This window comes from Papaver somniferum, unplaced genomic scaffold (genome assembly GCF_003573695.1).
Source record: "Papaver somniferum cultivar HN1 unplaced genomic scaffold, ASM357369v1 unplaced-scaffold_132, whole genome shotgun sequence".
Classification (NCBI taxonomy): domain Eukaryota; kingdom Viridiplantae; phylum Streptophyta; class Magnoliopsida; order Ranunculales; family Papaveraceae; genus Papaver; species Papaver somniferum.
This window is the reverse complement of record NW_020622381.1, coordinates 9,096,599-9,113,246: the sequence shown is the minus strand read 5'-3', so window position 1 is coordinate 9,113,246 and position 16,648 is coordinate 9,096,599. Positions and strand designations below refer to the sequence as shown.

At 33.9% G+C, this 16,648-nt stretch overlaps 2 protein-coding genes across 4 annotated transcripts; one reads left to right on the top strand and one right to left on the bottom strand.

The window, feature by feature from the left end:
- Positions 1-2,465: 2,465 nt before the first annotated feature.
- On the top strand, positions 2,466-10,204 carry LOC113332960 (nitronate monooxygenase-like). Of its 2 annotated transcripts, XM_026579453.1 has the most exons (6): positions 2,466-2,783; positions 2,890-3,102; positions 4,574-4,669; positions 6,137-6,282; positions 6,374-6,599; positions 9,661-10,204. In XM_026579453.1, exons 1-6 carry the CDS (start codon positions 2,652-2,654, stop codon positions 9,976-9,978), a joined length of 1,131 nt encoding a protein of 376 aa, XP_026435238.1. In that variant the 5' UTR covers positions 2,466-2,651; the 3' UTR covers positions 9,979-10,204. The 2 variants fall into 2 exon arrangements, with proteins under 2 accessions (XP_026435238.1, XP_026435239.1); XM_026579454.1 differs by lacking the exon at positions 4,574-4,669.
- A 309-nt stretch (positions 10,205-10,513) lies between these two features.
- On the bottom strand, positions 10,514-15,489 carry LOC113333380. 2 transcript variants are annotated; one of them, XM_026579892.1, is made up of 9 exons: positions 15,242-15,489; positions 14,874-15,021; positions 14,362-14,463; positions 14,214-14,276; positions 13,895-14,060; positions 13,686-13,813; positions 12,985-13,228; positions 11,602-11,695; positions 10,514-10,755 (listed from the first exon to the last, which is right to left on the bottom strand). In XM_026579892.1, exons 6-9 carry the CDS (start codon positions 13,711-13,713, stop codon positions 10,642-10,644), a joined length of 480 nt encoding a protein of 159 aa, XP_026435677.1. In that variant the 5' UTR covers positions 13,714-13,813; positions 13,895-14,060; positions 14,214-14,276; positions 14,362-14,463; positions 14,874-15,021; positions 15,242-15,489; the 3' UTR covers positions 10,514-10,641. The 2 variants fall into 2 exon arrangements, with proteins under 2 accessions (XP_026435677.1, XP_026435678.1); XM_026579893.1 differs by having other exon boundaries at positions 14,416-14,463.
- Positions 15,490-16,648: the final 1,159 nt, after the last annotated feature.

The following is a 16,648-nucleotide window of genomic DNA, read 5'->3' as shown; positions in this document are numbered from 1 at the left end:
ATTATATAAACTCACCCCAGTACTTCAATTTTATGTTTGCATGTCAAATTAATTAGGTCAGAAAAATCGAATGTGTGAATCTACAGTTAAGAAGTCGTCGGGGTTTCTGGTACACTACCTTGCCGAATTTTCATGTTTAGGAGTAGTCGTTGTCTTCCTAGTTGAATAACATGTCGACTTTTCATTTCTGGAAAGAGAAAAATATCGTTTGGTCCTTTTTCAGGTGGTCCCAAGTCAATTTGGTCATTTGGGAAAACGCCTTTACTGTTTGGTCCATAATTATTTAAAAATATTAAATGGACAAAAATATCCTTCCGTGTTAATTTTTACTTATTTTTTTTGTAGCAGTTCATTCTTAAAAATGAACTCCTGTTAATTTCTACTTATTTTTTCAGAAATCACCTATATAAATCAGAGTTCATTCCAGAAAATGAACTCCATATAAAGACCTAAAAAAACAGAGTTCATTCCAGAAATGAACTCCATATAAAAACCTAAAAAAACAGAGTTCATTCCAGAAATGAACTCCATATAAAAACCTAAAAAACCAGAGTTCATTCCAGAAATGAACTCCATATTAAAACCTAAAAAATCAGAGTTCATTCCAGAAATGAACTCCATATAAAAAACCTAAAAAAACAGAGTTCATTCCAGAAATGAACTCCATATAAAAAACCTAAAAAAACAGAGTTCATTTATGGAATGAACTGCATCATCATCATCTTCGTCGTCTTCAACAGCAGCAGAAATAAATCCTTCGTCATCTTCAACAACAGCGGCAGTAATGAACTTCATCAAAATTCATCGTCGTCATTCATCTTCAACAACAACAGCAACAAAAACGACGAAAAAACACACAAATCTTCATCTTCTTCATCATCTTCATCGATTTCAACAACAGCAGCAACATCAATCGTCATCAAAACAGCAGTAACAACATCAAATCGTCTTCTCCATCTTCGTTTCAATCTTCATCTTCTTTGACAGCAACAGAAAAAGTTAAAATCAAATCTTGAAATCAATCTTTGTAAATCTTTGTAATCAAATCAATTTTCAGATTCGTCTTTGTAATCTTTGTAAATTAGCCGACGACATCATTATAAATTAATCTTCAAATCTCTGTAAAACAATTGCAACAACAAAAGAAAAAAAAACCCTAAAAAAATTGTTCTAGCAAGGAGAAAAAGAGAGAGACCGAGAGGAGAGAGAAAGCAGATCTGAGAAATGATTTCTTCTCTCTTACCTTTTGACTATATATATATGGTCCTAATCTAAAAGGGTATTTCTGCCACTACAAGATGACAATTACATCATCCATGACGTCACCCTAGGACCAAACCATAATTTCTAAGATCAAACTATAATATATTTTTCCAAAAAGGACCAAACAAACAGTTGACTGAGTCAACTAGACCAAACTCTCTCTAATATATTATTTCTAGGACCATATGGTATTTCCTACTTCTGGAAATGACACTTATAGGGTCGTCAAGGTATTCAACCTAAAACTTTGCCGACTACATCATAAGTCGTTTGGGTTTATGTGCCGATTAATGTTGTGGAAATCTTGTTTTTCTAGTGAACCGCTATGTTAATAGTCGGCATCATTTTAGAATGGTACTTTGCCGACTAATAACCACCAACTCCCACCCCAACCCCCCAAACTTGGTTTTTCCTGTGTTGGTATTGGTCATTAGTCGTTACTCTTTTTTCTCTAAGGTGCCGACTTGTTATTAGCCGTCATTTTTGAGAATTTTCGACCTTGACGATTATGTTTTGGTCGTCATTAATATTATTATCGTCCTTGGCATCTAAGCATATTGTGATTGGTGGTCGTTATCTTTCAGTTTTGTCGATCCTACCGACTTTTCATACTTTTATTTCTCAAAATGTGAATTTCCTCTGTAATTTGGAGTATGAAATCACTCAGCGCCTTTGCTTGTTTGGGTAATGAGTTTCATTTTCGTTACAAAAAAGAATCCCAAAACAATTTATTTTTTTTCTCAAAAAATTTCCCACACAATCCGTGATTTCAATCTAAATAAACCATATTTTCAGAATTTTAAGCAATTAACTCAATCAATTAACCTATACAAATTTATTAATGTTAATTAAACGAGAATAGATTAACCATTTTCAAAAATAAGTGGCCAACGGGTTTTGAGTTTCACTTTCCAATGACACTATTTTATCCTACAGGGTATACCCCCAATTAATCTGGGTATACCCAATCTAGCCAAGTATATTAGTTCCCCCGTGTTGCCCTCTAAGAGGATAAAAAAAATGCGGTCGGAGTAAGCAAATTTGGCCATTCCTAGAACAGTTTTCTTGTCGGAGGCACATCACTTCCTTTTGGGTAAGCACTAAATCACGTGGTATAAGAAGCCACTGCCCACGTGCTCGTCGTACCCGCCACCTTACAAGAGTCTCACTTCAAATGACCTTTTCTTAAGATCTGACTTTTCCAAGAAGAGAACTAAAACAAACTAATTTCAGACACATAAAAAGAAACTGTCTCCTTTCGCGACAGAAGATCTTTAATGATATCCACTGATCAAAGAAAGAAGATAGCTAGAGAGAAATCTTACTAGGAAAGTGAGAAATCTTCTTGTTAATCATAGCTAGAGAGAAAATAGAAGAATCTTGAGAGGATGAAATTTGGAGGGATTCTTGGGTTTGAAAATGGAATCATCTTAGCACCCATGGGTGCGGACGTCTCCGGACCTGAGCTCGTAGCTGCTGTTGCCAACGCTGGGGGGATCGGTCTCATCGCTAGCCCTGTTGTAGGATGAAATTCAACTATCTTTCTCTATTTCTATCATCTAAACATATATTAAAAATTGGATTAGATGAGGTTTCTTACTTTGATTCTTTTTTGTTGCTGTGTAGAATGGGTATGAGATGATGGTGAAAGCAATAAAAGATACTAGAAAGATGACAAAGAAGCCATTTGGAGCAGGAATATTATTGGAATTCAATCAAGTGAGAACAATCAAAGCAATATTCGATGAGAAGTTGGCATGCATGGAAGTATATTGGGGTGATTTTCCAAAAGAAATGGTTGATGAAGCTCATAAACATGGTGTCAAAGTCATCCACCAGGTATCATTACTCATTTAACACATGCTTTGTTTTTTATTTTTATTTTACTAATTTAACCATTTCTATCGATAAATTAGAGACTAATTCATACGAAATCTTTTTTTTTTTGCGTCCATGTTTAGTGTACTTTAGTTGGTAGCATTGAAAATGTTTAATTAAATTCTTCTGGTAACCTCTGTTTTACGAATTCAATTCTAAAGGTTTAAGATTGAGTTTGTTTAAGAGTTAATTAGTGTTTGGGCCGTAGTTTTTGGTATGCCTTTGAGTTTGGGTCCTAAGTTTATCCATTTTAGTATTTGGGTCGTTGATCCGTTAGTCAACTGGTCAATCCGTTATAATATTAACGTCTAGAAGTGAAATTAAATTTATCCGTTAAAAAAAAGCACCACGGCTTTAATCATCATTTTTCTTTTTAATCAAAGTTAGTTGCGGATCGGTGCTACACAATCTGAAAACTCAAAGTTAAATTGTTAGTTAGCTTTGCGATTTTGGTTTTAACAAATTGATTACTGCTCTCAAACTCGATTTGGGGGTCTTCTCGAACTGAGATGATGGCGGCTGTGATGATGAGATATTGGTAATGGAGTTGACGGTGGTGGCAGCGACGAAGGAGGAGTAGCTCTGTAATGGGTATTTTAAGATTCACAAATGGAACCCTTTCCACCATCATCTGAATTTAGGGAATTATATGAAAATGATTTGAAAGTTTATAATGGTTCTGATGAAGAATTTTTCTGTTCTTGCGCAAAGTAGGTTGATGGTTTTGGTGCAGAGAATTGGGGGATATCATTAGGTGAGATTGCGGTTAAATCAGGGCACTCTTTTCCTTTATACTTTTCATTTGCTTGATGGTGTTAGTGACGATATTGATGAATCAGTGGTAGGGTTGTTGTGAGTGTTGGATTCAATTTGATTTTTTATTTTATTTTAGAATCGAGTATCGAAGATAAGACCGGGATTCAGCTTGATTTTTATTCCTCACTGAAATTGTACCTTTCCCATTTTCACAACGCCATTGAAGACCACTATTACCTATATCATTAGTTTTAATTCTTTCTGGATTAGTATTTCAAACACGTTCAACTCCAACTCTTCGCCAATCCTCTGCTCTGCCTAATTAGTGATTTGATTTTGATGACGACCCCTAAGTGTTATTGATTGTGAATGGATTTGTCATTTGTGCTGATGAAAAAAAATAGATCATCTAGTAGTCTTCTCTCTTTTTTTTTTCCAGCTGGATAAATTTAATTTTAACGACGGATGTTAATTAACCTAACGCCTTGCCCAATCCACCTAGTTGACTAACGGGTCAACGACCCAAATACTAAAACGGACAAACTTAGGACCCAAACACAAAGACATACCAAAATCTACAACCCAATTACTAATTAACTCTTTAAGATTTCGTTTCGGAAAATAATACTTAAAAATAATTAAGTAATTAATGTACTTGGTTAATAATCAATTTTAGGTGGGATCTGTGAAGGCAGCAGAAAGAGCAATAGCTGCTGGAGTTGATTGTATTATAGCTCAAGGCGTCGAGGCTGGTGGCCATATTGCTGGTACAGTTAAGTAACAAAACCACAGCCCCCTGTGGATTAATTGCAGGGTGCTTTTTTTTATTAACTGCATAAGTGGATGCTTCTCTATGCAAGAGTGCTAGCAGTAGAACTTAGAAAAATATCCTAGACATGATGATAAATCAAATCGGAAATGCTAGATTTATCAAGATATTTGTCCCCAACAAAAAAAAACTATGAGACATAGGGTGGGACTCACTTAGAATCAAGGTTTGAAAAACACCCGTCTTTTCTGAAAAACGGCCGTTATAACAGTCACATTCATATACCGTGACTGTGAGGGTTCCCGAACTCGTGCCTATATAAAACCGATAAATAGGAAATAACGATAGTTTTTTAGGACTGATTTTCCGTTTTCATCTAAAATTGAATTTTACGTTTTTTTGCTTCTAAATAACATTTTAAAGTAAGTTTTTTAGATCATTTTTTCCGTTTTCACGTCAGTTATAACCGTTTTTATAGAAAAAGAATTTAAGTTTTCTTTTTTACAATTTTTCTTTTTTAAATTAAAAAATAAAAAATTACAATAATTTTTTTGAAAATAAAAGAATAAAGTAACAATATATAAAAAATGTCATAACAGCGTCATTAGACCCGTTATAACTGTTTTCACGCATGTTATAACTATTAGATAGGAATTTCAAATCATAATTCTTTTTTATAAAAAATATTTAACTGTTATAACGTCCGTTATTTTAAAATAACATATAAAAAACGCGCTTTTTTTCCTGAATAACATGTTTTTTCCCGAAACGTGTTCACATCCAACAGAGCATGGTATAACAGTCACACCCAATCTCCGTGACCTAAGGTGTGACCCGTTTTTCAAACCTTGCTTAGAATCTCTCATCACAATGTTAAGGTCATTTGCATGTCCACCATTGGATCTCACGCGGAATATTTGACGGATAAATGTCAGTCTAGCACCACCCATAGGTCCTACCCCACATACATGGATAAGATACCGGACTGCCGTCTGCTACTTAGAAGATTCAAAGAACAAGTAACTGTAGTTCTCAATGAACCGTGGAAAAAATAACGAAAAAAATCGCCCCGTCACATTCATGTTGGGACTCGTGTTTTTTGGGATTAGCAGGGGACCACCAATTGAATGAATGTGAGGAGACGGTCTTTTTTTTGTAGTTTTTTCCTCGGCTCCTTTAGAATTTTTGAACAAATAATCATATTCTCGATCAATGATTCTGCACATACCCTGTTTAATCCGTGAAATATCTCAGAGAGGAAATCAAAGGCAGTTACACAGCTATTTACCATTAAGAATTTAAGATTGAGAATATGTAAAGTGAGTCCTATTCTCTCTTCTAGTCGAGATATATTTTGAGATTTTTTCCCGGTAGATAGATCATTTTCGATTCTTGATCTTTTCCTTACTTGATTTGAGATCATCATCCGATTGATTTTAACAACTCAAATTTGATTGCATATCCATGCAGGTTTCACTGGTGGCATTGGTACCGAGAATAATTGATGTTGTCGGGGATAGAAGAATTCCTGTGGTTGCAGCCGGTTCGATTAGCGATGCTCGGGGTTACGTTGCTGCTCTAGCACTCGGTGCGCAGGGTATTTGTGTGGGTACAAGGTATGTGTGGCCAGTATCTAACATCCTCAACAGACTTTTCCAACGCTTGTGTACAACTATTAAGGGTTTATTTGTTGCATTATATTCTAAGGTTCATAGCTACACACGAGGCATATGCAAATGAATACTACAAACAACAGTTACTACATTATAATGAAGATCAAACAGACCGCACTGATTTGTATGGACGTTTTACTTGGAGAGCACATGTAAGATGTTTGAATACACCCTTTCATCAAAAATGGCGTAACTCAGCAGATTCAATTGAGAACGATGAATCTCAACCTATCATCGGAAAATCAATTATATATTCTGAAGTAAGTTTTTGAATCTCAACCTATCATCGGAAAATCAATTATATAATCTGAAGTAAGATTTTCTTGCCGATTTATGATTCTGCTCAATTTAGTATTGTCAGAATTTTAAATATGATTTCAAATTTTGTTAGCAGAAAATTTATTATACGAAATCTCTTTAAACAAGGTGGAACTTTCAAGTTTGTCATCGTCCCTACAAATAACTGTAGGCAGAGTTAAGCAGACCCATTCGTTTTGGCAACTAAATATTTAGAGCAAAGACTATGGGGTTGATGATTCTCATTTAAAATGAAAGAGTAGCAAAATAGACAATTTGGTGTTACTGTATATTGGTAGAGTGAAGATGCCTTTCCCCTGGAACTCAACCAAACACTTGCTCATTTGAATGAATGTGCCAAAAGGAAGACTATTCGGCAAGTTAGCTGCCTCGTGGTAGGTTTCTAGAACGGAAAAAAAATAGATCCATGTCGAACCCAACACTAAACTACAAAATAAATAAATAAGTAAAACGGATTCAAACTAAATTAATCAACCAAAAACCTATGCATAAAGAGGGAGGATTCATGGACAATCTTATATGGACACTATTCATACAAGATTAAACCAATTTTTCTTTAGAGTCCAATTAATAATGAATTTGAACCCAATATTTTGATGATAGTTCTTTTTGTTAAACTCTTTATTCCTACAAATAATGAGCACAATCCGATATACCAAACCTCGCCATCTGCCAATTTTAATTTCGACTGTTACTTTTTAAAGTGACAGATAGATAGTGGTGTCATATTTCTCGGATTGTGCTCATTTTCGGTAGAAATCTACTCCCTCCGTACCACTTATATAGGCGGAGAGGGACAATTCTCTTTAGATTAAGAAAATTGCTTTGGATTCATAACATTTCATACCTTTTCTTATTTTACCCTTTGTCCTGTTCCCATTACAGTTTTCCATGCACAATAAATAAGGTTATATGGGAGAAAATTCATCTTAGAAATAGGTTCCGTCTATCTAGTGGGACAAATAAAAATCAAAATTCCGCCTATATAATAGGTACGGAGGGATAGGTACGGAAGGAGTAGAGTTTAATAAAATGAACATATCATCAAAATATTTGGTTCAAATTTATTGTTATTTGGACTCTAAAGAAAAACTAGTTTAATCTTGTATGGATAGTGTCCATATGAGATTGTCCATATGGATAGTGCTTTTATTTTATTTAATTTTGGAATTGGAAATATATTAGATTACATTATGTTTTTCAATTTTTTAAGGGTAGCTTAGTAACTTACTTTCTCTAAGATAATCCATACTTACCATCCTAGATAGTTGAATCCAAAAGTTGTACACAAAAGTTTTCAGTAAACCCTCAAACAGAGTTCTAGATAAAGCACACTCACATACCAGAATTGGATAGGAATGGCTAAAAGTGAACACTATCCAAGTTTGTTCCTAACCACTTCACGCAGATGATCCAAGATCGGTAATCGGTAAGAGCATATTTCCAATGTTATGGTTAAACATACGGAAAATGGGTTGTTTGTTCAAATATTTGTAAAACATGGTTATAATGGACGAGTAAAAATTAGTATGGATGAAATGGACACCAAAAAATAGCAAGAATGAACTGGATTCATCCTGGCTTAAACTTAACAAAGAGCGAGGATGAAACTAGGTGCATCCTGGTGTAATTAAAAATAAGAAAAAGTATTTGAAAATGGGTAGGATGAAACTGTTTACATACGGCTATTTTTACATTCTCGTCCATTTAAACAGTATCAAATTTTACATGTCTTTTTCACTCAGAAATTGTTGATTTTAATCTTTTTAACCAATTTTGTGTTAAACATATTCTAGCCAGATTTTTATGTGTAAATTTTTTAACCAAACTAATGTCACAATCATCTTTTGGATAACAAAGATATGGTAACGTGTCACTAAAATAATTGTCAATATAATGTAATCCTATGGTAAGTGGTAACGATAAAATAAGAATTTTGCCAAGCCCTTCATAAGAATTTTAACATAATAGATGGACAAACTGGTTTTCTATTATGTTAACATCAAATTTTAGAACTTTGGCACGCAACTAATTAAGGTATTGAAGCCTCACACTTTTAATTTCACTTAAAAAACAAAAAGGTAATAACATATATAGAAAATGTATTATCAAAAAAATTGATTAGCGTAGAACTCAAAGTAGTGATGTAGGGTTTTTCTTTTCGGCATTGTGTTTTGTCTCTCTCGGTAAGTTTAGAAAAGATATTAAAAAAAAAAAACTGGACTCAATTTTGTTAAAAAACAGTGTTTATTTTAAAACAACTTTTGAATATATTTCTTGAAATTAATAATCATGTTTAATTTAATACATAAATCATTAGAGCATCTCCAATAGGGGTCGAAAAAATCATATGTGGAGGTCATTGTTAGACCTCCATTTATGGGAGGTTTTCATACTTCGGTCCAAATAAGACCTTTGTCTTAAGACTATCTCCAGTAGTTAAGGTTATACCTTCCATTTAAATAAAATTAATGACGCGGAGGTGCATTTAAAGGTGTAGTTAAGACTTTCTTTAACGCCTCCATATTTAATATTTCATCCCTCCTAATTTTTAGGACCTAACTATTGGAGTTGGGTTTTGTTAAATGGGGGTCTAAAATTCTATGTGTCAATAAAAAATAAAATTTTCATCCTTTATTGAAAATGCTCTTATGAGCAGCCATAATGGAATATGGACCGATAATTCATTTTAATAATAATTACAAACTGCCCATAATATAAAATGAGATAAAGTAGGGAAAAAAACTAATGAGCCACAAAATATTAATCTTGCGAGCAAGAATTTATCGCCCGATAAATGTTGTGTTTCGATTTCAAATCCATAAATTTATTAATCTGACTGTATTTTGGTGATTTGTCCATCCCATAGTGGGGGAAATAGATAAATATAATAATACCAGTTCTAAAAAAAGAGATTAAAAAGTACATAAATTAAAAAAAAAAAGAAAAAAAAAAGTAAAAAAGTGGATGTTAATTGGTGTACTGGTTAATGTTGTGATACAGGAAATAATTCTTCGGCGATTTGCGGGTCAAGTTGCAAATCCTACTACAGTCGGTAAGCTAGCCGATATGGTGATGTTAGCAGGACAAGGTGTAGGTCTAGTGAAAGACATTGTCTCAGCCGGAGAAGTAATTAGAAGATATGTAGATGGTGCAAAAATCATTATACAAGAACTAAATAAAAATTATGTACCTGATGCGGATGTCAGCATACAAACTTCTTACGATGACTATCACTTCGTTGAGAAAGTAGATGACCACCCAGAAGAAGAAGAAGAAAGAGTAGAAGGTTGGGCTTGGGTTAAGATGTTGTGTTTCTGAGTTGCTCCTCCCCATGAACAGGTTCGAACGTATACTCAAATATACCGAAGAACAACCGCCCATTATATATTGGTTCCTATATTTCATAAAGATAAATAAAGAGTAGTTATTTTTTTTTCCATGTGTACAGTGATTGTGTGTTGATTTACCTGATAAAAATGATACTCATTGTATTTGTTCGGGTTTGTGAGGTAATTTGTATTTGTTCGGGTTTGTGAGGTAATTATTTAGAATAGGAAAAATTAGGCTAAGGCCCAAACCATGGATAACCCATAATATGAGGCCCTTAATTAAAAGAAGCTTAAATCTAGGTCTGAGTTATTAAAAGACATTCATGCCCTTTTATATATTGTCAAGCCCCAAATTAAATAAAATTTAAATTTAAGCCCAAAATTATTAAATTTAGGCCCAAAATTATTAAAGTATAGTGTGAATGTGTAAAAAGAAGTTACACATGCATATGCCATGTGTATCCAGAAGTTACACATCTGTATGGCATGTGTAATTAGAAGTTACACATTAAAAAAAATAGACATAAAAAATAATGCATACAAAAAAGGCATGTATTACTTTAACACTCATTTACAATAATTTCTTAGTATGTGTAACTAGAAGTTACACATGCATCTGTCTAGTGTAATTGAGAATTACATATGCATCTATCTAGTGTAACCGAGAGTTACACATGCATTTGACTTGTGTATTTAGCGTCAACTCCAATTCCAGCGAGACCGGTACCACAAATAAGCAATCAACTTTTATGAAGTTTTCGGAAACCTGAAATATAACAACAAACAAACATGAACCAGTGTCAAAAGAAAAAATGTGAAAGAATATTGTTCAATATTTAGGAGAACAACAAAAAATAGTCCATAAGAATGCTTAATGTCAGACATATGAACCAATGCCAACACGAAAATGCAAACAAATATTGTTCAATATTAGGAGAAAAACAAATATTGCTTAATGTTGATAGAAATGAACTAGCAGTTACACATGCATTTTGTTAGTGTAACTAACAGTTACACATGAAATGACTAGTGTAGTTGAAAGTCACACATTCAAAGTTCCATACCATATGAATCTAAAAGCAAATTTTCAGGCTGAAAAAATCCATGAATACGTATACCAAATAAATTCACTAGCAACACAACATAAGCAACAAAAATGTTCTAAAACTCCAAACATTGAAACTGAAGGGAAATTGGTGGAACCTTCAAATCTCGGTGACTATAAAAATATATGTGTATGCAATAGTTACACATACAATATGCATGTGTAATCAGCAGTTACACATCCATAAAGTTTGTGTATATCGCAGTTACACATGCATATGACATGTATATCAGAGCAAAAGAAGTGGAATCTGTATATCAGAGCAAAAGAAGAAAGTGCCCTAGTCTGATGGAAAATAAAAACCAGTTAAATCAGATAGATTTTTGAGATTTGCAACAATCTCAAATAATGAAGGAAATTGCTTTTAACAAAGCGAGCACATTAACTTCGTCTCAAAGAATTAAAAGGTAAACAGGTAAAGGATCATTTCCATGACCACTTGATACCTAAAAAGTAATCAAAAACAGAATCTTGGAAGTTTCTTAGCCAATGCCTATCTAGCCTTACCTCATGATCACATGAGCAGCGTGCAGTTGAGCGTTCCAGGTCCCACATAATGAGTTTCTGATCAAGGCCACTGGCTGCATCCAACGGGTGGTGGCTACAAACAAAAGATAAATAATGAGGATTTCTACAGGATAAGATATTAAGAAACTTGACTTTTAGCAGACAGTTTTTGTTTGTTCGTTAAATAGATCTAGACTCGCTTGAACATGTTTCACAAAGCTCATCACTTTATCAACAGTTTTATAATACTCTTACGGTTTACAACTAATTGCAGATTATAAAAAACAGTTAGCTTAAGCAACCATTTCATATCAGATTAGTGGTTCAAAGTTTAAACTCGATATGAAGTGAACTCTGGTTTAGGGAAATACAGTTATCACAGTTCGAAAAATGATCTGAAAAAAATTGAATATGATAGCTAACAAAATATAACTGAGAAATTGGCACAACTAACGCTGATGCACCTCCATGGACTTGCATGTTTATTCCTAGTGAAGAAGCATTTATGGATTTTCAGTTTCAGTGCAGGTAATCGAGATAATAATAATACATGGGGGGAAGACCAATGCAATCAACCGAGTCAGAGTGAGATGACAGAGAATTTATCATCTGAGGAAATAAAAATTGATTCTAATTATGCATGTGTAACTAGCAGTTACACATACAAAAAGTATGTGTAATCATTAGTTACACACCCAATAAACATGTGTAACTAGAAGCTACATGTACATGTAGCATGTGAAACAAAAGCGTAGCCAAATTAACCAGTATGGAACTATCATATTACTTAAGTTATGCAAGAAACCTATGAAATAATATGGCAGGGAGTTAAACAAACCTATCATATGATAAGTTAGTATTGAAAGATATGCAGACAACAACCAAAAACTTTAATTTGTGAGAAATTAAGCAGATAATATGAGATCTGGTAGTTGATTAGTGTTCCTAGAAAATAACCTGCTAAATCAAGAATTTCATTTGTCGAAACCACTGTAAGTTGCAACTAGTTCAGGCCTATATGCAATTAATAAACTGAATTATGTATCATTTCGGGTTTACTTAAACTTTTACACATATAATTAGCACATGTAACTAGCAGTTACACATTCAATTAGCATGTGTAACTCGCAGTTACACATCCAATTGGAATGTGTAACTAGTAGTTACACGACTTCAGAATCTGGTCTTGGAGCTAATCTACTATATGTAATTAGCTTGCGTGCCCGTAAAGTATGAAGGCAGTCAAACTTCAAAAGCTAACAGTTCCTACAAAGGTTGTCCATACACTACTTCCACTATGGACTTGCTATGGACTTAAACTGGTTAACATAGTTCCACTAGTTAGTCCTACATTTACTTAAACAAACCATTTCCTTTACTTACCTATAGGTTGTTCCGTTCTGCTCCGACTCAATTACATTCTCACCATTCTCCTGAGACTTGCGCTTCTCTTTTTTCTTTTTCTTCTTCTCAGTCCCCATATCTTCCTCTGAAGCATCTTCATTAGTTACTTTAGCAGCTGATTTGTCCTCTTCCATAGGCTCTACATCGCCTTTTGACTTCTTTTTCTTGCTGCTCTTCTTTGCGGAAGCTCCATCTTCTACATCCATATCACTTTTCTCATCATCTGTGAATTCATTAATGTAGAGTGAGAAACAAACTAGACCAATAGAGACCAGTAGGACAGTGGCCATTCTATAGTTCAGCAGAAACTCACTACATATGTTTCCACTTCTACATTCTAGATAACAGATGACGGACTATATCTTTGAGCAAACTCCAATTACTAATTATAAAGAAAAATAAAATAAAGTACAGCTGATCGAACAAGATAATTGTTATAAAGCTTATTATCAAGCTGAACGAAGAGAACTGTAAGGATGAACGATAATTATCATAAAGCTGAATGGAGACCATATTAATGTGATTACTATAAAGCTGAATGAAGGGTGTTTTAAAGAATGAATAATTGCACTGTAGAAGCGTGCAACAAAACATTAGATGCAAAATAAGCAAGAATCAAGCAAAACACAAAGAACAATTTTAGGCCAAAAATTAGCCTTCTTGAATTCTTTCATTCTCACCTTTATTACTTTCAATGGCATCTTTCATCGTGTCAACATTCTTGCGAGGTGCAATACCCTTGTCATAGAAATCCAGTCTCTCTTCGACTTTCTCACGGAGCTTGTCCCGAATATAGTGGTGTTTCTCTCTTTTATTAGTGGTAATGATGAGTCAGGAAAATTACAATGACAAAACAAGCTAGTAGCATTCAGCAACACAATGAACTTACCCGAAAAGCAGTCAATGCGAGAAGCAATAGAACAGTTGTTGGCAAGATAACGATCCATACGGCCTTTGTTCTTTGCATATGCTCGTCCAATGAAAGATGAGTGGAAGATGAGACCATATTTTGGAGTGTTCCACGATTTCATCCATGTTTATTCTTCTTCTGCAACCTACAAATCAAATTTGAGTTACTAATCGATTGTGGATCTGGTTTGATTGAAATTTCTTTGAAGAATTTCTCTGAAAAGTGCAATTGAGGTTAGATTATAACAGATCTAACTCACAAAAAGCTGGAATATTAATAAATCTCGAAGTACACAAACCTCTAATTTTTTTTGAGGGGTCAACATAGATATCCGATTCGCACGTAGCTCCAAGAATACAACCTACCATTCATGCATACATATTAGTTGAGTACCAATTTTGAAGAGCAAGTCAACAAAGTAAAACATTTGAATGCAGGCATCTAACCTGCTAATGATCCATCCATCAAACAAGTGTTTGTGAGTTTCAAGGGAGAAGCACCTGCGGTTTCAAGTGACTGATGATAGCTTGCACTTTTTCGCGGGATTCCTGAGAACAAAAGAAAAACAAATGGCCATCTCTCATCAGTAGGCACTCTATCTCACTTTTTCTCTTCATTTATATACTCTAGTCTTCTTTTTCCATATCATTTGATTTAGTAAACCCATTCCTGTACTACCAATCTTGCATACAAAATTTCTGACTTAAAAAGAATATTTCTGACTTGAAAAGAATCAATATGAAATTTTCACAAAATCAACTTACCAGAACAACATAGTCACATTGACACAGACAAAAAATTTGATCACATTAAAACTAAACGAATATGCATTTCGCAAGTCATATTGAATTCAGTAAAAAACCTCACAATTTGAGTCCAAAATTCAAAAGTTTTATTGACAATATGAAACCATAACAATGACCAAAAATTTAACCTAGAGTAATTGAATATAATTCACCTGAGAAACGTGAGCAGTTCCAACCAAATGAGTCTTGCAAGAACCACCTTCAGCGGAAGATTCACATTCCAAAACAACAACGTTCTTTGAAAGTGCCTCAGGTCAAATGACACCAACAGTTCACCGAAATCAAGTTCAAGACTAAAATCTAAATTAAAATTGCATCATGTATTAGCAATTGAAATTCAGAAAGTTGATTCATAAAATAGACATTATAAGATAATATTATGTAGATTATGACTCAACTGACTTAGAAAATGATATTCAAGAAAAATCAGGTTGTTATTCTTCTCAGATATGAATAGAATCAATAAAAAAAAATCAAAACCTAATTGAACTAAGCAAAGTAAGAATGACGGAAATCTAACCTGATGCAGCTTCGAATCAGCTTCAAATCGATTCAAATTCTTCAGAAAACAAACCAGTTGAACGAACGAAAACTTAACCTAATGCAGCTTAGAACCAGCTGATACCTAGATTCAAATGAAATTGATTGAATAATTGATTCAGATTTGTAGATTAACTGATTATTAGATGTAAATCTATTGAATCAAATCGATTTTCCTTCTTCTTCATCGATCTGAATTCGCTGGAGCCGAGAAAGAAAGAGAACAGATAAGAGAGAGAAAGAAAATAGAGAAATGAAAATATATTCTGATATTTCTCTGGTATAAATACAAAAGGGTATTACCGTCATTATCAAAATCCATGATAATTAATTATGGGCCAGATCTGAAGAAAATTTGATATTTTGGGCCTAGTAATATCATTTTCTGAAAGTATGGAGTTGAGAATGTATGATCCATTTTGTGGGGTTTCTATATGTTGAACCCATATAGAAGGGGGTTCTAGTATTTTTCACAAATATACTCCCCCATTCCAAATTAGATGACCTAATTCTAATTGTAGTTTACACAATTCTTAAGGCAAGGAGGAGAAAAGAGTATTTTCAAGTAATTTTTACGAATATACCCATTGATGTAGTTTTTTAAATGATAAGTAAAGTTCGTTCAACTCGGACTTGTGTGGACTCAATTTCAGACTTAAAAATAAAAACAAATAAAATATATTCACAGAATTTTCACGATAACGAGAGACACTAAGACTTCGGTTTCCACCATTAATCGCATTCAATTGGTTCATATAATGACTCATAACAATTCTAGCTCTTTTATGGACTCTATTTATTTGCCAAGGTATATTTCTAAAATATTAGATGTAAATCACAAGCATGGTATATTAAAATCTCTTACGTCTAAGCATACACCATCAAACGAAATCACAACTAATTAGTGAAAATCATAAATCAATTGAATCAAGAGCAAAAGTCAAAAAGAATCTAATATAGTTACCAAACAATTGTGAATAAGGCTTCCTCCGTCATCCCAGTGTTGGGGTTTAGCTCCTCATGTCGAAAACACACCCGAAAGATATAAACATGGCTCACAAGGTGTTTTTATTGAAAAATAATATAGTGCAGCGAGTTTGTAACAGAGATAATTGTTACAAATCCCACTGTTACAGAGAAACCCTAGCAGAAGTGTTGCGACCTCAAACTTAATTGTTACAAAACTGTTACAAAGGTATTGGATTTGAAAGATTAGGTAACGGTTTCTGCGACTTTCTTTTTCTGCGGTTTGCATTGTTCTTCTTCTTCTTCCCTGGAACAGCAGCAAGCTTCTCTGCAACTTCACCTGCAGCTACCCAATCACCTCTGTTCGGTCCCCCAACTCCCTATTCTAATCCAGGGACTCGTATCAACACTTTTATACGTA